This window comes from Molossus molossus, unplaced genomic scaffold (genome assembly GCF_014108415.1).
Source record: "Molossus molossus isolate mMolMol1 unplaced genomic scaffold, mMolMol1.p scaffold_m16_p_5, whole genome shotgun sequence".
Classification (NCBI taxonomy): domain Eukaryota; kingdom Metazoa; phylum Chordata; class Mammalia; order Chiroptera; family Molossidae; genus Molossus; species Molossus molossus.
This window is the reverse complement of record NW_023425388.1, coordinates 28,014,410-28,035,226: the sequence shown is the minus strand read 5'-3', so window position 1 is coordinate 28,035,226 and position 20,817 is coordinate 28,014,410. Positions and strand designations below refer to the sequence as shown.

General features: G+C 41.7%; 2 protein-coding genes across 2 annotated transcripts in view; both read right to left on the bottom strand.

Moving 5' to 3' along the window:
• GFM1 (G elongation factor mitochondrial 1) overlaps window positions 1-8,733 on the bottom strand; it is a 47,278-nt gene extending 38,545 nt beyond the window's left edge. The window contains exons 1-5 of the mRNA XM_036242908.1: window positions 8,609-8,733; window positions 6,456-6,608; window positions 4,951-5,083; window positions 4,296-4,500; window positions 1,595-1,711 (exon numbers count right to left, since the gene is read on the bottom strand). Of these exons, the coding sequence (XP_036098801.1) occupies window positions 1,595-1,711; window positions 4,296-4,500; window positions 4,951-5,083; window positions 6,456-6,608; window positions 8,609-8,698 (698 nt within the window). The 5' untranslated portion in view covers window positions 8,699-8,733. The remainder of the gene's footprint in view (window positions 1-1,594; window positions 1,712-4,295; window positions 4,501-4,950; window positions 5,084-6,455; window positions 6,609-8,608) is intronic.
• A 2,085-nt stretch (window positions 8,734-10,818) lies between these two features.
• Window positions 10,819-11,644, bottom strand: LOC118617191 (ribosome biogenesis protein NSA2 homolog). Its single transcript, XM_036242909.1, is given in 2 exon segments — window positions 10,819-11,517; window positions 11,520-11,644. Coding segments are annotated over 2 exon segments (780 nt in total). The 5' UTR covers window position 11,644; the 3' UTR covers window positions 10,819-10,861.
• Between the last annotated feature and the right edge of the window lie 9,173 nt (window positions 11,645-20,817).

Here is a 20,817-nt window from a genome sequence, read left to right as displayed (position 1 = left end):
GTTCTAAAGAATGTTCTTCATAGTCTTTAAAACTAAATTTCTTCCTTTCTGGAAAGCTCTCTGGTTCTTAGACTTTTTTTTATGTCAGAATCATCTGTGGAGTCTTTACAAAGTATACAAACCCAGTCTGGGAAAGGGGGCAGGTATATCAAGAAGTTTCATCTGAGGTTCTGATGTACAACAAAGTTTAAATACCTCTACTTTAGAAGACATAAACTTGTGCCCTGGTAATTCTGGGGAAGTGGATCTACTCATTTATTTACAAATCTTTTTTGAGTCCCTATTCTATACCAGACAGCTCTAGGGCTGGGGACATAGCAGTGAATAAAGCTGATAAAAATCCCTGTTCTCTTGGTCCTTACGTTCTAAGGAATAGTAGACCGACTTGTTGTCATTGCTCAGTTGTCACACAAGACGTGTAAGAAACACTTCATCTGTTGGTCAGCCACCATCTTTTCCCTCCCTACAAGATGGCTGATAAAGATAAATTCCACATTTAACTGATCACGACACCCTTTACCACCTGCCAGACCAGCAATCCTAGTTCCACAGCAAAGGAAGGAAACCCCTCAAGAAGTACCTGTGGAGAAACTGGCTGTTGGGGCACTCCTCAGCACAGTCATTTATGACCCCCTCACATTGTCTAGATTAGTGCCACTCAAAGTGTGATCCACAGACCTGCAACATCAGCACCATTTGGGAGCTTTCCAGAATGCTAATTCCAGGCCCCTCCCTGGGATCTACTGAATCTCTGGAGGTGGATACAAAAATGTGTGTTTGTTAAGGCTCTCCAGGTGATTGTCCTGAATGCCATAGTTTGACAACCACTGAGCATTTATAGTGCTTTGTATGCAAAGGTCACTCAAAAGTTGAATGACAAACCAAATACCATGTCAAAGAGTTACCTATTTGCCTCCTGTATTGCCTAAACCATATCTGTACAATTTTTAACTGCTTTTTACATATTCATCTTCTTATCTTTGAAATGTCATGAAGTAGGTAGAGGAAATATTTATGATCCCTATTTTCTTACCAGTTTTTATCACAATACCCAGGACATCACTGCTCCCTAGAAGCCTGCAGAATGAATGAAGGCCTCCTTCTGCCACAGCATGTATGTCATAATGTGATATAAATATATTAGCCAACAAGTAACATGCTCTCCCTTGGAATAAATATTAAGCAAAATGGGAAGCAAAAGGATTAAAGGCATTAAAACAAAATCATTTTAGAAGATATTCTTCCAGCCACATTTCAAAAAGGTGTTTTATTCATCCTTTTCCTTCTCTCAGTACTTTTTTTTTTTTTTTAATCCTCACCCAAGGATATTTTTCCATTTATCTTCAGATAGAGTGGGAGGGGGAAAAAGAGAGAGAGAAATATTGACATGAGAGAGAAACATCGATTGGATGCCTCCTGCACGACCCTGACCAGAGCAGGGGACAGAACCACAACTAAGGTACATGTTGTTGACCGGTATCGAACCCGAGACTCCATGGTCTGTGGGCTGAGCCAAACTGCTGAGTCAAACTGGCCAGGGCTCTTCAGTACTTTTTAAAAGTAAGAGTTTAATGGTATATTTTAAAATACTTACCCAAAGTCTCCATCAAAGTAGATAGCTCGTTCCTCAATAAGATCTATAATACCTTTAAATTCACCCTCCAAACCAATGGGCATCTGCACAAATGCGGCATTATGATTTAGTTTAGACCTGAAAAATATAAATACATATATTTACTTCCTTTTTGCTCCCCAAATCCCTGTGAAATGACAAAATAAGTATAAAAATAAATCAATGATAGATGTTGTGAATCTGGGAGGGGTGTCATTAGCAGGTCAAAACAGAAGATATAAAGCAGATGGAGAGACTGACAGGCAAACTCATCATGCTCACAAAGCCACAACCCTATTTAGGCAACAAAAATAACTCTAAAAGGATGGTGGGATAACTATGCCCACATATCATTCTTAAACCAACTGACTCTAGCAAAACAGTATAGCTCTCTGAAGAGAAGTTCTTAGGGGAAAACTCTCAGAGCAGGTATTAAAGTCAGACACTCATCATCAGCCGGTAACCCCATCAGGCACAATCAATGAATAAAAATTACACTCACAGGCAGGGATTCTCACTAGAGAAGAAGTAGGCTCTAGCTACCACTGTTTAGTCTAGACTCTAGGTGCCAATCAATAATTATAGCTAGATAACTAGGAATCACCAAATATTTCAAGAAATTCAACAGCTTGAAAGAGAGGTGTGAGCTCAAGAAACAGCACTAACCTCCAAGGAGAGATATTCTAGAGGAAAGTAAAAAGTAAAGGTCTGAGAAGTAATTACCTCTATTAATAAAGATATTACAATAAAAGAGAAAGTTTATGGAAATTATATATAATTGCTGAGATTTAAAAGAAAAAAACAGGTTAAATAACTGAAGGGATACAGATGAATAGCAGATAAGTAAACTGGAAAACTGACCTCAAGAATTCGCTTATTGCCCAGGGTAAAATACAGACAGAAAGTATGGTAGAAAAGTTAAAACACAGAGACCAGGTCCAGAAGTTTTAAAATCTGTTTAATGAAAGTTACAAAATGAGAAAACAAGTAAAAAGGGAGTGGAGCAAACCAAAGTAGTCAAATAGATGCTAAAAGAGAATATTTCTAAAATTCAGAAAAACACTTGGTAGAAAGAGTCCCTCCTGTATTGCCAACCACAACTAAAATATAAAGATTAAAAGTGAAAATGTTGCCCTGGCAGGTTTGGCTCAGCGGTTAGAGTGTCGGCCTGCGGTCCTGAGAGACCCGGGTTCGGTTCCCGCTAAGGGCGCGTACCTCGGTTGCAGTTTGTCCCCGGCCCTGGTCGGTTGTGCTGGTGGCAGCCACTCGATGTGTCCCTTTCACGTCGATGTTTCTCTCTCTCTCTCTCTCTCTCTCTCTCTCTCTCTCTCTCTCTTTCTCTGTTCCTCTCTCTCCCTCCCACTCTACCTGAACAAAAAATAGAAAAATGTCCTCGGGTGAGGATAAAAAAAAAAAGTGAAAATGTTTAATTTTACAAAGAAAATACTACAAGTATCCAATAAAGAAAAATTTCACTCTCATATTCTCAAATACATCACTCATCAAAGTGCTGCACACAGTAATACAGTCACTTCTAGTTCCTCAACACTAGATCTTATATTTTTTTAAAATCCTCACCTGAGGACATTTTTTTTTTGCATTTATCTTCAGATAGAGTGGGAGGGAGAGAGGAGAGAAGAGAGAGAGAGAGAGACATCAATGTGAGAGACATCGAGTGGTTGCCACCTGCACGACCCCAACTGGGCCGGGGACAAACTGCAACCAAGGTATGTGCCCTTAGTAACCGAACCTGGGACTCTCTGGTCTGTGAGCCGATGCTCTAACCACTGAGCAAAACTGGCCAGGGCAATACTGGCTCTTTTGTTATCAGACATTTTACTCAGTCTTTCCACTATCACAAACTTTGCTGCCTATGTCCATCAGCTCTGTTTTATAAAACTTGAGTAGAAACTATAGTTCCATTTACACAACTACAAGAGGTGAACAGTGAAACTCTTTTCAAAGGCTATCTGAAACACATAGAATTGTGCAAAGTGTCACATGCTATAAATACCACTGAAATTCAGAAAAAAACTTGGTCGAAAGAGTCCCTCCTGTATTGCCAACCACAACTAAAATATAAATAAAGATTAAAAGTGAAAATGTTTAATTTTATGAAGAAAAACTACAAGTATCCAACAAAGAAAAATTTCACTCTCATATTCTCAAATACATCACTCACCAAAGTGCACACAGCAATACAGTCACTGAGTTATAGCTGGTACAGAAAGAAGGTGTTCCTGTGGTCTTTGCAGGTATTTTATCATATGAGAGCAAGGAAATACAGCATACTACTTCAGGGCATTTATTAAATTCCTCAAGTAAAGGTTAAACTGAAGATCATCCTCTAGATTTGTCTAAACAATTGCAAAGTACTTTGAGAATCTACTTTAGATTATAACGTCTCTAATTATAGCTAAACAGTATAAACTGCCAGATTTGTTTTCTGACTTCACCTTCAGCATTGCTACAATTAGAAGGCAGTTGATGAGCTCATACCGCAAACAAAACTATTGATTTCAGTGTTCCATTTACTAAGGTAAGTCACTCACATAAATAAATTTTTTAAAGCAAGGGGGGGCGGATGTAAGGATAAAGCTTAATTGCACTGAGTTAATTGTTCTTCTGATATCAAGTTTGTTATCAGACCATCAGACCCCCTATTCTTCCTAAGGTTCAGTACCTCATTTGCTGCAGAGCCCTGGCTGGGTTGGAGCCTACTCGGTCCAGTTTGTTAATGAACGTTAGAAATGGAACATGGTAGCGCTTCATCTGCCGATTAACAGTCATGGTCTGGCACTGCACCCCTCCAACCGCACAGAGAACAAGGATGGCGCCGTCCAACACTCTCAAGGCCCTTTCCACTTCTATTGTGAAGTCCACATGCCCTGAATGAGACAAAGACGTTTGTGAGGGTCTTACAGAGAAGTCTGAAGGTTTATAACATGCACAAGTAAAAGTTTCTGTATCTTTACTCATCATATAAGTCTTCTAATTAGAATGCAAATTTTTAAAATCACTAATACATTTACTCACCATGAGGTCCAGGGGCCCAACAAGATCACTTTGAAAAGATATAAGGGCATGAGAACCTCTGGAATCAGCTGCAACATGTAAAAGGTACAAGCCTTCCTACCCACAATTTGTTAGCACTATTTTTCAGGGAAACCACAAAATGATGAGGTGCTCTAGGTGCCAAGTCAAATTTCTCTAAAAGGGACTCAGTCACACTTTTGAGTATGATTTAATACTCAAAAATGAGCTGAGTCACTGTAGAGAAAAGAGTTAAATGTGCTTTTGCCCAAAAAAGCTGCAATAAAATAAAAAACTCAACTCACCAGGAGTATCTATAATGTTGATATTGACATCTTTCCACATGGTATAGGTGGCCGCTGACTGAATAGTGATTCCCCTTTGTCTCTCCAGTTCCATGGAATCCATGACAGCACCAACTCCATCTTTACCTTTCACCTAAACACAAGCACAGCAATTCAGATTTCTCTGTCCCTGCATTCCAAGAAGCAAAGAAATCTTTACTGAGATGGAACCAGAAGACAGGTAGTTAAATGATGCAATTTGCAGAGAAGCCTAATTCGTCAAACCACATCATCTCATGAAATAGGAAACCGATTACAGATTTTCACTCAATTGCCTGCCCACCCCTTCTTTCACTGCTGTTCCCAGAGCAATCACCCACTCTCAGGCCACCCTTGCTCCTCTGCACTGCTCCTGCCCGCCAGCCTTGTGCCAGTCTGTGAGATGTTCAGAGAACAGATTTGTTCCTGCTCTGCCATATGTGGATTTTGAGAGAAGGGGGAAGAATTCATCTTTTAAAGTATGTGACTTAAGATGACCTTCATCTGAAGAAATATATATATATTTTTTTAATCCTCACCTGAGGACATTTTTCCATTTTTTGTTCAGATAGAGTGGGAGGGAGAGAGAGGAAGAGAAAGAGAGAGAGAGAAACATCGACTTGAAAGGGACACATCGAGTGGTCGCCACCCACACAACCCAACCAGGGACAGGGACAAACTTCAACTGAGGTAAGCGCCCTTAGCGGGAACTGAACCTGGGTCTCTCCGGACCGCAGGTCAGTGCTCTAACCGCTGAGCCAAACTGGCCAGGGCTGAAGAAATATTTTTAAATGGAGAGTTAAGTTACTCATTAATATGTTATTTCTTCAGGAGAATTTCAAGACTTTCTTAACTTTTTTCTGATATATGTATTTATTTTAACTACTAGACTCATGCAATACATCATTTGAAATCCCCTTTTCCACTTAATATTATAAACATCTCTTCATAACATTAAAAATTATGTAAATACTATTTTAATGGCTGATTAAGGGTACACCATATTGATTTAACATTCTCAAAAGACTATCTATTCAGTATACTTTTAGTGAGGGTCTCAGAGCAACCTTTCAAGCCTCAAACTATCCACTATGTGATATGACTCTGATGAAAGATACCACTGTACCAGTCTTTAAACTTTTCAGGTTTTGTGAAGTTTATTAAATCACAACTATAAAACAATTAGCTGTTTTGGCTCAGCAGTTAGAGTGTCGGCCTGCGCTCCAGAAAGACCCAGGTTTGGTTCCTGCTAAGGGCACGTACCTCGGTTGCAGTTTGTCCCCGGCCCCGGTTGGGGTCATGCAGGTGGCAACCACTCGATGTGTCCCTTTCATGTCGATGTCTCTCTCTCTTTCTCTCTCTCTCTTCCTCCCACTCTATCTGAACAAAAAATGGAAAAATGTCCTCGAGTGAGGATAAATAAATAAATAAAATAAAACAATTAAAACCAAGCTCTAACTAGTATGGCATCAACATGAATGACATACCTCATGCATCTTTGCAATTCTGCCAGTGTAGTACAGTACTCGTTCTGTTAATGTGGTTTTCCCAGAATCAATGTGAGCTGAGATTCCAATATTTCTTATCCTTTCATTAGGAATCACCCCTGATGAACACCACCGGCAGAACTTCCAATTAACCTGAGGGGGAAAAAAAAGAAAGCTCTATTCATTGCACTTTTTACAAAGTAACAACGGGCAGTTAGAATGGGTTTGGCAGACCTTTCCTCCAAGGAATCAGTGGACACAAAGCATCATCTGAGATAGCCTGGAAAGGCAGAAAGTAAAATGGCTCAACCCACAACTCTTGCAATCAAAGGAGAGACTGCAAGAGGGGACAGAAAAGATATATTCTTAAATAAATAAATCAAGAAAGATATATTCAAACTAATTAATTAAACAAAAGGGGCAGATACTTTTACTGAGTGTTACAGGTTTGAAAATATACACTGGGGCTGATAAAATCAGAAAGACAGCTCCCAACAACTACTTTAATAGGAAATACAGTTTTTAGTTTAACTTTTACTTTGATTTTTTTCTCTCTCCCCCTTTATTGTAGTTCACAGCAAGCAAGGATGTTTGAGGGCTTATATACTCCATACAGTGGTGCCAATAGTTCCAAGGCAGCCTACAAAAGGTTTCCAATTCCTTCTACACACACAATAAAAATTAGATATTTTTAAAAACTTTATTGCCCTGGCCGATTTGGCTCGGTGGTTAGAGTGTCAGCCTGTGGTCCCGAGAGACCTGGGTTCGATTCCCGCTAGGGCACGGACCTCGGTTGCAGTTTGTCCCCGGCCCTGGTTGGTCGTGCGGGTGGCAGCCACTCGATGTGTCCCTTTCATATCAATGTTTCTCTCTCTCTCTCTCTCTCTCTCTCTCTCTCTCTCTTCCTCTCTCTCCCTCCCACTCTATCTGAACAAAAAATGGAAAAATGTCCTCAGGAGAGGATTTAAAAAAAAAAAAAAAAAAGAAGAAGATTTGCCCTGGCCGGTTTGGCTCAGCAGTTAGAGCGTCGGCCTGGGGTCCAGAGAGACCCGGGTTCGGTTCCCGCTAAGGGCACGTACCTCGGTTGCAGTTTGTCCCCGGCCCTGGTTGGTCGTGCGGGTGGCAGCCACTCGATGTGTCCCTTCACATCGATGTTTCTCTCTCTCTCTCACTTCCTCTCTCTCCCTCCCACTCTATCTGTACAAAAAATGGAAAAATATCCTCGGGTGAGGATAAAAAAAAAAACAAAAAAACTTTATTTATTTATGTTATGTTTTTACGATTTTATTTTATTTTATTTTTTTTAGAGAGAGGAAGCAGAGGAAGAGAAACATCATGATGACAGAGAAACATCCATTGGCTGCCTCTGCACGCCCCCTACTGGGGATCGAGCCCGCAACCCGGGCATGTGCTCTGACCGGGAACCTCACTGGAGACCTCCTGGTCCATGGGTACATGCTCAACCACTGAGCCACGCTGGCTGGGTACAACGTCATTTTAATCGGGGGGAAATATTGCATTTTATGAAATCAAGACATAATATAAACCTTTTCCTTTGGGAGTGCACATCCAAATGCACTGCAGCCGCTTCCTGGAAAAGGTGGGTAAAATACTAAATGGAATCTGGGCGATCGATTGGCGCTTAGTTGACAATCCCAGAGAAACCAGTGAGCAAAGAAAAGGAGGTCTGCAGGTCAGGAAGGCTCAACTCCCACCGAATCCTACCTCATCCCGCACCCCCCACAAAAGGCAGAAAGAAGACCACGGAAAAGTTCCGGGAGGTCCCAGCGTCTCAACGAACCCAGAGTCGGCTGCAAGGGGGGCGGTCAGACCAACCGCACTCTACAGTGAAAGGGGCACGTGACAAATCAGAAGCCTTGGGCTCGAGCCTTGGGCACACTCGTTTTTCAGCTGTCCTGACATTCACTCCAGTCACTTCTCTTTAAGGCATAGCAAAAAGTGGAGGCTTAACCATCAACCGGAGGCACGCCCGACCTCCCAGGGCAGGAGCAACAGGCAGTGTGCAAGTATGGGGAGCAAGAGGGAGGTGGCAGGGAGGGGAGGCAGGGCTGTTACCACCTCCCCGGCCCCGGAGGACCGCGAGGTCCCGGGGAGTGTCCCTGCTCAGGTCTCGCCTCTCCGGGCACTAATACCTGCTTGCCCTGCCAGCCCAGGGCTGCCGGGACCCGCGGCAGCGGCCCGCGTCCCAGAGCCGTGGCGGCGGCTGCGCCCAGCAGCCTCATGGCAAACGCAGAGCTGATGCGAAGGTCCCGCGGCTCCGGGTTAGCTCAGCAACCCGCACCTCAGCGTGAGCGTTCAAAGTCACGCCGGCAGTCAGTGCCGGGTGAGCACTTCCGGGGCGAAGGACGTGAGGGAGAAAAGAAGGGAAAGAGGGAGGAGCTTCCGGACCTCCAAGCAGAGCAGCGCCCCCCGCTGCCCAGGCGCCCTCTGCCGGCTTGGAAGAGAAAGTGCAGTCACTTTGCGGTTCAAATCGAGCTTTTTTTTACACTCCCAGAAAGATGCAGCCTTTAAACGTGAATGTTTTGCTTATACAGCAATGTGGAGAAATGTTTATAACAGAATTTAAGTGGAAAAGCAAAGCAAAATTGTTATCTATGCTATTACAAATATAAAATATAATTATTTGTAGGACATGACTTGAAGAGAACGTGTAACAATAACTGCCAGTTATTTGTGCATTTTCTCATTTCAAGATGTTCCGTCATTGTTTAATATTAAACGTATGTCCAGTCCAAGGAAGTATCCTTGATGATTCCACTTGAATCTCTTAGCGGCATCTTAAGCTTAGTGTCCAAAACGGAGCGTCTGATGTTCCTCCCAAACCCTTCTGCAGTCTTGATTGCATAAAATGGAAACTCCGTTGAGTTGTTCATATCAAGAATGTTAGTCACTTTGACACCTCTGCTCTGTCAGCATATGCTATAGGCACTATCTTCAAAAATAGATCCAGAACCTGCCCTTTCTCCCCACCTCCCAAGCACTGCCATCTCCACAGAATTACTGTAATAGACCTTGCTGTTCTTTCTAGTCTCCATCCAGTAACTAAAGGATCTCTTTAAACCAGATCATATCATTTCTCTGTTGCAAACACTCCATTCAATGAATTCATTGTTGCTGTTATCTCTACTTTTGTGTAGGTTTGAAATTTTTCATAACTAATTAAAAATAAAAATCTAATCGGCTTCCTCTCCCTGTCAGAGTAAGCACCTACAGGGCCCTGCTTGAGCAGCTGAGACAATGTAGCTCTACCTCCCTTACCCATTTTGCTCCAGCCACATTGGCCTTGACTTATCCTCACATGACCAGAGTCGTGCTTCTTCCCCAGATACTAGCGTGCCTCTTTTCCTTTTTTCTTCTCTCTGTTCAAATAGCCTTTATCAGCGAGATGTTCCCTGACCAACTATTCTAAAACAGCAAGTTCCTCTCATCTTCTCATGCTGCTTAATTTTCCTGCAGAGTACTTCTTAGATATATCCAGATATTTTACATACCTGTTTACTGTCTGACTACCAATGGGAATGTCAGTTCCATAAGGAGAGTGATTTGGCTTTGTTAATTGTTGCTACCCCTTGCATGTGCGAGGTGCTCAATAAATACTTGTTAAATGAATGAATGAATAAGATCAACTAAATAGAAATAAGCAAATTGAAAGAGACAAGAAAAATATCAGATTCAATGGTGAATTTACTTTTTGCATATCATCCATGTATTAATGTAGAATAAAGAATTTGTAAGCTGTTTTGATAAATTCATTAGAGTTGAATATACCTTTACTTAAACTTTTTCATTTATAGACTTGATAAAAATTTAGTCTTTATAAGTCTTTATATGTATTTGTCTAAAATATATAAATTAAATACATAATTATGTAAACGGTGATAAAATTAAGGTTTTTACTTTAAAGTAATTATGATAAATAAAAGTGTATCTATCTATTACACTGAAATGACCACTTTAACAAAATTTCCTTCAGTAAAATGTATACTCATTATCTTGTGTATATATATTCATATTTTTCTATAATTATTATACAAGTATATTATTATTTTTATTAATACCACTTTTAGCCAAAGTAGTCAAGTTTTGTTTTGTTTACATAGAAAATGGAAACACAGAAAACCGAACACTATTTTTCTCAATTTTTATGAGTATCCTTTATAGATTACCTCTGTTAAGTTTTAAAGTAGTAAAATATACATATATATCATTTTTTTTATTAATTTGTAAAAGAGGCCATTTTAATGTTCTTGACAATAGAATAAATAGTTGTTGACTGCAGATATGTAAGCTGTGAGATAGTACTAAGAAACATCACAGTAAAGGAGTTTTCCTGATTGGTGCATAATCGTCAATAATTATAAGGAGTTACTTGTATGAAACTGCTTTCAAACCAGCAGGACTGCATTTATGCATCCATCATTTTCAGGATTGTTGGTAACCTGGGCATATTTTCCCCAAATAACCTTGCCTCCTTGTGTCACGAGGCCCAACTCACTCATGTTCACCTCGATGACAGTACCTTTGGTAATAACACCCAAAGTTGTATAAAGTGGGGATGAGGGATTCTTCTTCACACCAAATATTGACAGGCAAAATGTGGCTTTCAGTTCAGGATGTGTTACATGGACCTTCTTGAAACGTAAACCCATTGGCCTAATGAATCTTTCATATTTAGGTGGTTTTCAGGTAAAGCCATCTCCAACAAAGCAGACTTTAGTAACCATTCTCTTCCATGCCTTTTTCTTTCTCTTTCCTGTTCGAATAACTTTTAATACCTCTGTTTCTCCTTGGGCACCAACTTTGGGCAGCGGAACTTCCCATTTTCCCGCTTTCTCTTTTCGTTTTTGTTTAATCATATTAGAAAGTACTTTAGCTCGGGACTGTCCCTCTCTGTCCAGTAGATATGCAGGTACTGCTCCTTGTGGAGTCTTTTCATCATTCTTTTGTTTGGTGTTTCTCTTTTCATGCATCTTGATAGTCTTTTTCATTTGTATTTTCTCAGCAGGGCGCTGTTTATGGTAGAGCTTAGCCTTCAGACCATCTTCTTTTTCGCCTTCTCTGAACGTTCATGAGCCTCTCGACCTTCCTTCTTTCTCTTTTTCTCATGGTATTCCAAACGATATCCATAGCGCTTATGGTGTAACTCAATATACTCGTTTTGTGGCATGGTTACGGCCGCTGGGCCGCCGGGCCGCCGGGTGCAGTCCCACCCTACCCCCCTCCCCACCCCACCCCACCCCCCTCCCTGGCGCCTAGAAGCTCTCAACTTTCGGGTCGCAGGGAACCGAAATATCATCTAACCTATTTGCACATTGTGTTAATGCATAGTCATTTTATAATGTATAAAAATAAAGATAAATTGAAACTATCTTTAGTAACCACTTTTACTTAGAAATTGTCCAAATATCTAAGGAGTAATTTAACATTTCCAAGGTTTTGAAAAATTAACTGAGTATTTGAAAAATTAAAATTTTAGCTGAAATTTGGCTAGAGCCAGTTTTATACTGTTAAAAGATACACTGAAGCGTATTAAAAATGTTGTTTGAGCAAAATTGATTCCAATAGGGCATCGTCATTCTGGGTGTGATTAGGAGTGCCCCACCAGCAGGCGCCAGGGAAAGACTTTCATAGAGGAGGCAGAAGCAAAGCAAGGGATTCTTGGGTTGGCTATAGCTTAAGTGGGAAAGCCTAATTGCCTGTTTGTGACTGGGTGTCTCTAGGTTTCAATTTCTTAACCTTGAGGCGTCACAGGTTTAGATTTTGCTTTGCTCACAGATGCTACTAAAGCATTAAATCCACCTTAAATGAATGGCCTCCTTGTTTAATTGATTTAATAATTCAAATATGAAAGTATCCCTGTAAAAGGTTAATTACCTTCCCTCTTCAAGAAGGGAGGAGTGCAGGACTTCCGGTCAAGATGGCGGGTAGGGAAACGCGGTCTCGCCTTCTCCCACAACCACATCAAAGTTACAACTAAACTACAACACAACCATCATTCAGAACCGCCTGAAATCAAGCTGCATGGAAGTCCTACAACTACAAAATTAAGGAAGCAGCCACATGGAGACTGGTAGGAGGGGCGGAGGCGGATGGGCTGGTCCCACACCCACGTGTGGCGGATAAAAATCAGGAGGACACCTCGGCTGGGAAGGTCCTCCCTGAGGACTGAGGGGTCCCCGTCCCACACCAGGTGCCCCGCTCAGGGTTCCAGTGCCAGGAAGAGAAGTCGCCTGAAAAATTCTGCCTGAAAAAACCAGCAGGAACTGAGGCTGAGGGACGCTAAGGCTTCGAGTCCCAGGCAGTTCCTCTTTTTTTTTTTTTTTTTTTTTTATCTTCACCCGAGGATATTTTTCCATTTTTTTGTACAGATAGAGTGGGAGGGAGAGAGAGGAAGGGAGAGAGAAACATCGACGTGAAGGAACACATCGAGTGGCCGCCACCCGCACGACCAACCAGGGCCGGGGACAAACTGCAACCGAGGTACATGCCCTTAGCGGGAACCAAACCCGGGTCTCTCCGGACCGCAGGCCGACGCTCTAACCGCTGAGCCAAACTGGCCAGGGCCAGTTCCTCTTAAAGGGCCTGCATGAACTTAGACCAGCTCCCTCTAAGCTCTGAGGGCTGGAGGGGCAGCTTTCTCCTGGACAGATGTGCTGGTGAAGGTTGATGTTCCTTTGGTGAGCCCCTCCCTGGGGTGGCAAATGGCCACCATATCTGGGACTCCAGCAACCTGGCTCACACTGGTTGCCCCGGCCTGGTGATTCCCTGAGGCCCCACCTCACCCAACTTTCAGGCTCACCCAAGTGTTTCCAAAGGCTTTACCATAGGATTGGCCTGTCTTGGATCCTGCTTCACAGTTTCCTAAAATCTCTCAAACAAGCAGCATCTGGTCTCAGCAAGCCCCATACTTGTTAAGTGGTCCCAGCGTTTGTTCACAACTTGGTTTTTCCTGGGCACCTCCAAGCCCAGCACAAGAAGCAGCCATCGGCATATCACTTTGCAGCTAATGCTGGGTGGCCCCAGATAGATCACAGGCAGTAGCTGATCTTGCCCCAGAGCCAGCACACCAGTGGACAGCTTCAGACCACATCGAAGCACCACCACCCAAACACCTCCACAAGTGACACACTCAATGAATGGACTCAGTGGGTACAAGAGCCCTACTGAAGTAAATCAGCAAGATTTACTTGCAGCTGATCAGCCTGGGTAAATCCCTCCCATTGACATACCAACAGCAATCAAGACTCAATTATAGCAGAAGGATGTACAGTCCACACTAGGGGTGCACCTTGAGGACCCACTAGAGTGATCAGGGAGGCTGTACCACTGATCCTACAGGACACCTACAATAATAGGCCACCCTACGAAGCTTAGGAGACATAGCAACTCTACCTAATACACAGATAGAGTCACAGGGAAACAGCCAAAATGAGGAGACAAAGAAACATATCCCAAATGAAAGAAAAGAACCAAACTCTAGGATAAGAATTAAACAAAATGGAGATAAGCAATCAATCAGATGCAGAGTTCAAAACACAGGTTATAAGGTTGCTTAAGGAACTTAGTGAGACATTCAAGGAACTTAGTGACACCTTCAAGGAACTTAAGGCGATCTCCAAGGAACTTAGTGAGAACATCAACAACATAAAAAAGGGCCAGTCAGAAATTAAAGATGCACTAACTGAAATAAAGAATAATTTACAGGGAATTAATAGTAGAGTAGGTAAAGCCAAGAAGCAAACCATCGATTTGGAATATAAGGAAGCAAAAAACACCCAATGAGAACAGCAAAAAGAATAAACAATCCAAAAAAATGAAGATAGTGTAAGGAGCCTCTGGGACAACAAGCATGCCAACATTTGCATCATAGGGGTGACAGAGAAGAGAGAGAACAAGAAATTGAAAATCTATTTGAAACAATGACAGAAAACTTCCCTAACTTGGTGAAGGAAACAGACATACAAGTCCAGGAAGCACAGAGTGTCCCAAACAAAATGAACTCAAAGAGGACCACACCAAGACACATCATCATCAAAATGCCAAAGGTTAAATACCAAGAGAGAATCTTAAAAGCAGCAAGAGAAAAGCAGTTCATTACCTACAAAGGAGTTACCATACGACTGTCAGTTGATTTCTCAAAAGAATCTTTGCAGGCCAGAAAGAAGTGGCAAGAGATATTCAAAGTGATGAAAAGCAATGACCTACAGCCAAGACTACTCTGTCCTGCAAAGCTGTCATTTAGAATCAATGGACATATCAAGAGTTTCCCAGACAAGAAAAAGCTAAAGGAGTTCATCACCACCAAACCAGTATTATATGAAATGTTGCAGGGTCTTCTTGAAGGAGAAGAACAAAAATATGAACAATAAAATGGCAATTAATACATATCTATTAACAATTGAATCTACAAACAAAATGAGCAAGCAGAACAGAAACAGACTCATAGATACAAAGAACTTTTTGTTGCTTGCCAGATGGGTGGGAGCTGGGGGGATGCGTGAAAAAGATGAAGAAATTAAGAAGTGCAAATTGGTTGTTAGACTGATGAACCTCAAAGCAAAGGGGGTAGGGAGGGCAGGATGAGATAAACCAAAGAATTTGTATTCATATATGCATAAACAATGGACACCAACAATAGTGTGAGGAAGTCTGGAGGGGGATGGGACTGGGATGGAGGGGGTCAATGGGGAAAAAAGGGGGGGAAGTCTGTAATATATTTAACAATAAAGGTGAATTTTTTTAAAAAAAGAGGAATTTAAATATAAGCTGTATACTTTTTAAGTATAAAGCCCCTGAAGTATGAAAATAAAATATGAGTGGCCTTCTATGTAAATAAAGTGATCTTTTTAAAATTTATTTTTCTTTCTTTTTTTAATCCTCACTTGAGGACATTGTTGCATTCATCTTCAGATTGAGTGGGAGGGAGAGAGAGAGAAAGACAGAATCATTGATATGAAAGAGACACATCGACTAGTTGCCACCCACACAGCCCCAGTTGGGGCCGGGGATAAACTGACACCTAGGTACGTGCCCTTAGTGGGAACCGAACCTGAGTCTCTCTGGTCCGTGGGCCGAACCGCTGAGCCAAACCGGCCAGGGCAATAAAGTGATCTTTTCAGACAAATAATGCAAAGGCTGTCCTCTTGAGGTTTTTATGTTTTCTGGTGTTGTCTTCTAAGTGAAAGTCTTCAACATGTCATAGTTCCCCAAAGTGGTCACTCTAGTTCTTTGCTGAAGTTATGCCACAGGTATTACAAACCTATTAGCAGACAAACCCATGAAAAATTGCCTGATGTGCTATCAAATGTAAAACATTGTTATGTCTGCCTCAGGCTGAGTATTGACCTGAGAATCATGTGGTTAGAAGGCAACATAGGTGGATAGAAGGATTCTCCTAAAGCAAACTTCTCAAAGGCAAGACTGAGGTAAGTTTCACGGACAAATAGTGTAAGATGGTGGGAAAGCAGACAGAAGGTAGATGTGTTTATAGCCAAACTCACCAAAGGACACCAAAGTCTCACCAGAATCTCCAAACCCCAACATTACATTGGGGCCAAAGAGGTCATCAGAATGCATATTATTGCAAAACTCATGTAATCAGGGACAGAGGGGCCTTAAGAGGTCTCGGATATGTACATAATTATCAAACTGAAGGTCCTAAAGGTCCTATTCAATGTAGTAAGTGTCTAGGTTGAACCTGAGTAAAATCTTCAAACTGTCCTACCCTGATCACCCTAAGACCACTTAGTTCATTCTGGCTGCTGTAAAAAATACCATAGACTGGTTGGCTTACAAACCATAGAAAGTTCATGTAGTTCTGGGAGCTGGGAAGTCCAAGAGCAAATCTGGGAGATTGGGTGTCTGGTGAGAAAACACTCTCTCATTCAAAGGCAGTCAATTTCACTCTATCTTCACATGGATGAAAGGGCAAGGGGCCTCGCTGGGTCTTCCTGATAAAGTCACCAATTCTATTCATGAGGGCTCCACCCTCATGACCTAATCACCTCCCAACAGCCCCACCTCCAAATGCCATCACACTGCCACATGCAGGGCACCATCAGATTCCAATATGCTCCTGTCACTGCCCTGTGACAATAAAGGACAATGGAGTCATGAAGGTAATGAAAACTTATCAGTGAGACTATCTTTAAAGTGGCAAGGAGCTTAACTATGCAACTTGACCTTATTATCAAGGCCACATTCAACAACTTGTTAATATCCTTGCATTCTCCAAAGACTCAGGGTTCCAGAAAGATCAATGTTGTCTATTAAGAAAAAGTAATATGTGAACTACAAGCTACAGAGCCTTCTTTTTTATATTGGTTGACCTCAGCATTATGGTTAAAATAAATTTTGAAAAAAGTCAATTTCGGCATCATGTGAACATAAAGATTTGACATTTAATCTCTGTATGTCTACTGGCCCCTTAGGACGCACTATGGGATAAGAAATGTATATATATATATAATTTAGTTTTAATTTGATTTCTATGGCAAATAAACTGGGAGGAAAAATGTATCCATGAATTCTCTAACTGCTTTAATAAGGCACAGAAGTTACACAGTTTTAAGTACAATTATTTATTGAAGTGTTTTTATATTTGATATAATAATTCCAGTTATCATCAGTGTAATGATTTAGGCAAAAAGAGAATAATTACAGTATCTACTCTCGAGATTTTGCTTTATCAAGTGAATGTATGCAGAAGTGTTCTTTAAAATGTATGCCTTTTGACAACCAACCAATGTTATAGTATATTAGTACAATAAAGTATGTAGAAAACAAAAAACAACTTTAACATCTTTAATTGATACAGAGGCATCTTATCTTAGTGACTAATTAAAAGCATGAAACACCGACTAGTAAAATTAATAGGATATTGTTGTAGCTCACTGTCCTTAGAATCCAACTTGTCTTTAAGCTGCCCTAATTAACAACCTCAGAGACAACAAGATGAACAATGGGAAATGTTATAGAGGGCTTTAGCCCCATAAAAATTAACTAGAGTTTGACCTTCACTGGGAATTTGAAAAGAAACATCCTTCAGGAAAAGGGAGGACAGAAACGGCCCCAAGGCCAGAGTGTCCTGCATGCTCTGTAAAGAAACTGATAGGGAGAAACTGAAGCTCCCTTTACCCCATAAAACTGTAACTGTTCAACATGTGTGTATTGCACCTGACTGACTGCTGATATCTGTCTCGAATTTGTTAGTTTTTAAAACTTGGATAATGGAATGAATAGCAGGACAGATGTATGCTGACCCAGTTCCCTTTCCCCTCAGCTCCCTCCACCTTCCGTTCCCTCCTGCTTATCGCTAACTGCCTCCGCTTCTGTACAAGCAGCTTGCTTGCTCTGCTAAACTCTTGAGTGACCCCTGCCCTATATAAGCAACCCTCCCCCTGAGCTCGGGGCTGCAGTTCTCCTCTGTGTAGGTTGGCTGCAGTCCCTGCGCAGGTAATAAAACATCCCCAAAAACTGAAAAATGGAGTCTGAGTGTGGTCGATCTCCTGGGTTACAACATTTGGAGGCCCCAGCGAGATCAGCCGCGAGGTCCCCCTTTTCCGTGGGGTCGACCTCCTCAGACTACGCGGAGGGCTGCCTCCTCGCCCTCCGCACCTACATTCGTTCTGGCTTTGATTCGGCTAATTCGGACTAAGACTTCAGCCTCGAGGATCTGGGTAAGGGATTTCCCTTTCAGTAGCTCCGGAGCGTTCTGGGATTGTTGCGGGCGGGACGCCGCTGAACCGCACTTCCCCCTCAGGGTCGGGACGCCGACTCCTGACCTGGGAAACCCGGTGGGTTTCCATCTGTTCTGAAATTGGTACCAATCTGTTTTAATCTGGCACTTTCGGGTGCATCTGGCACTTTCGGGTGCATCTGGCACCTTCGGGTGCATCTGGCACTTTCGGGTGCGTCTGGCACTTTCGGGTGCGTCTGCAGGAGACCCGGTGGGTTTCCATCTGGCACTTTCGGGTGCATCTGGCACCTTCGGGTGCATCTGGCACTTTCGGGTGCGTCTGCAGGAAACCCGGTGGGTTTCCATCTGGCACCTTCGGGTGCATCTGGCACTTTCGGGTGCGTCTGGCACTTTCGGGTGCGTCTGCAGGAGACCCGGTGGGTTTCCATCTGGCACTTTCGGGTGCATCTGGCACCTTCGGGTGCATCTGGCACTTTCGGGTGCGTCTGCAGGAAACCCGGTGGGTTTCCATCTGGCACTTTCGGGTGCATCTGGCACCTTCGGGTGCATCTGGCACTTTCGGGTGCATCTGGCACTTTCGGGTGCGTCTGTTCTGAAATTAGTATTTTGTGTTTTGACCGCGGTTGTCTGTCTGTCTGTGTTCCGTGTTCTCTGCTGCTCTAACTGTTTTGCTTTCCGTAGGATGAGACAGGACTGTCAATGCCCCGTACCCCCCTTGAATGCATTCTTGCTAACTTTTCTGACTTTTCCAGGAGATCCCAAGGCTACAGAACACCAGCCGATCCTGGGGTCCTCCGGACCCTCTGTGAGTTGGAGTGGCCAACATTCCGAGTTAATTAGCCATCCGAAGGGTCTTTTGACTTGAATCTTTTGTTTGCTGTGAGGTCCGTTATGTACGGGGTTCCCCACCCTGATCAAAGGTATACATTAATATTTGGATTAGAAAGGTCAGTGTCCGGAGGTTCAAATGAAAGGAAAAAAGTTTTGTTAACAATGCCTCCGCCTGTCCTGAAGGACAGTTAACTCCTCCCAGCCCCCGAGGAAATTCTATCCCATCCTTCAGGACCCACTTGAGGTATACAAAAATGTCAATTAAACTGAGTTTGCCTACTTTGGGTTCTTATTACAGAAAAGCTATAAGATATAGAAATATATATATTTTTAAAATTGTTCTAAAACTGGTTATTTCTGACTAGATAAAAAGGTTTATGAAAGTTAAAAGATTTGTTAAGAGAAATCTTAGAAAGAAATTATAAATAAAATAAATTAATATAGAATTTATTTGGTTCTTTTTCAGCCTGTTAAAAGGGGAAAACATTTTTTTCCCAATATTTGCCTGGAAAGCAAAAGTTATATATATGTTATTGAAATGGTTTTATGTTATGTTAATCAAGTACTTGATTCCTTAAAGAGCCATTTTTTAAATCATAAGAACTGAAGTTTCACTGACCTATGTTTATGTTTAACATTTGTCATTGTCACTTTAAATAAATAATTGAATACTATTTAATTATATATATAATATTATATAATCTTTTGGTCAAATATGTTTGACAACTTTCCAGGATTCGAATTTTAAGAAACTTTTTCTTGACCTGGAATTAGTTTTGAGTCATTCCAATAAGACCTGGAATTCCTCAAAGATTTATGTTCTCTCCTTATAAAAGGAAATCAAATCAGTGCAGATGGCTTAACACAGTCTGTTTCCTCACTGAAATATAAATAAGAGGACAACACATTCCAAATGCAAGAGCATACACACTAATAAGAGTGATTATTTGTTCACTTAGCAGATGCACAGATGCCTCTTATACGGGGGTCTCTACTAATGCTGTGGGTTATGCAAACAGTCCTCACTTTAAAGGGGCTTATAATATATTTTATAAAGTCATGCTTGAATTATTTAAAGAAAGAACATAATTAAGCCCCAGAGGCCTAAAGATCAGGCTCTTTTTAGTTTAACTAAAAAAGTTTTTTCTTTCATGGTGCGATAATGTACTCACATATAAATAGAAAAAAATAAATAAATAAATCTGAGCTATAGTTACTATAGCATGAATAAAATAATATCTCTAATATACTTGGGTCTCCACCTGAGAAGGGCTTTATGAAAAGAAAATTATAAAAATAATAAAGATTTAAGATTTATGAATGATGGAAAATAAAAATTGACATAAAGGAATAAAAAAAGATGATTCTTTGCCGCTTTCTCCTGCCTTGTCGGCAGGGCAGGCTTCTCTCAGAGCCTCAGTTGCTGTGTCCCCTGTGTATGGGGGGACCCAATGTCTGAATAGATATGGATGTGGATACGGATGTACTAGCTTCTTTATGATGAGGTCTCATTGCCTCTCTGCAAGGCTTAATAATATTCTCACAGGCAAACTGTTTAACCATTGAAATGCCAGCCCGGGCTGCTCGTCCACAGCGGGTTTGACAGCAACTAATTTCCAACAGGCTTCTCTGAACTTTAGGGATCCCAGGCATGGATACGAAATTCTCTTAGAGAGTTAAAAAAAACAACACTCTGCCCCATGTAAACAATGTTAAGACATTGCTCCCCTTTCCTGTGTCCTTTTGTAAACCTGGGGTCAGAGGAAATGTTCCCATTCCTCTGCCCACGGTAGGACTCAAATACTGTCGGGG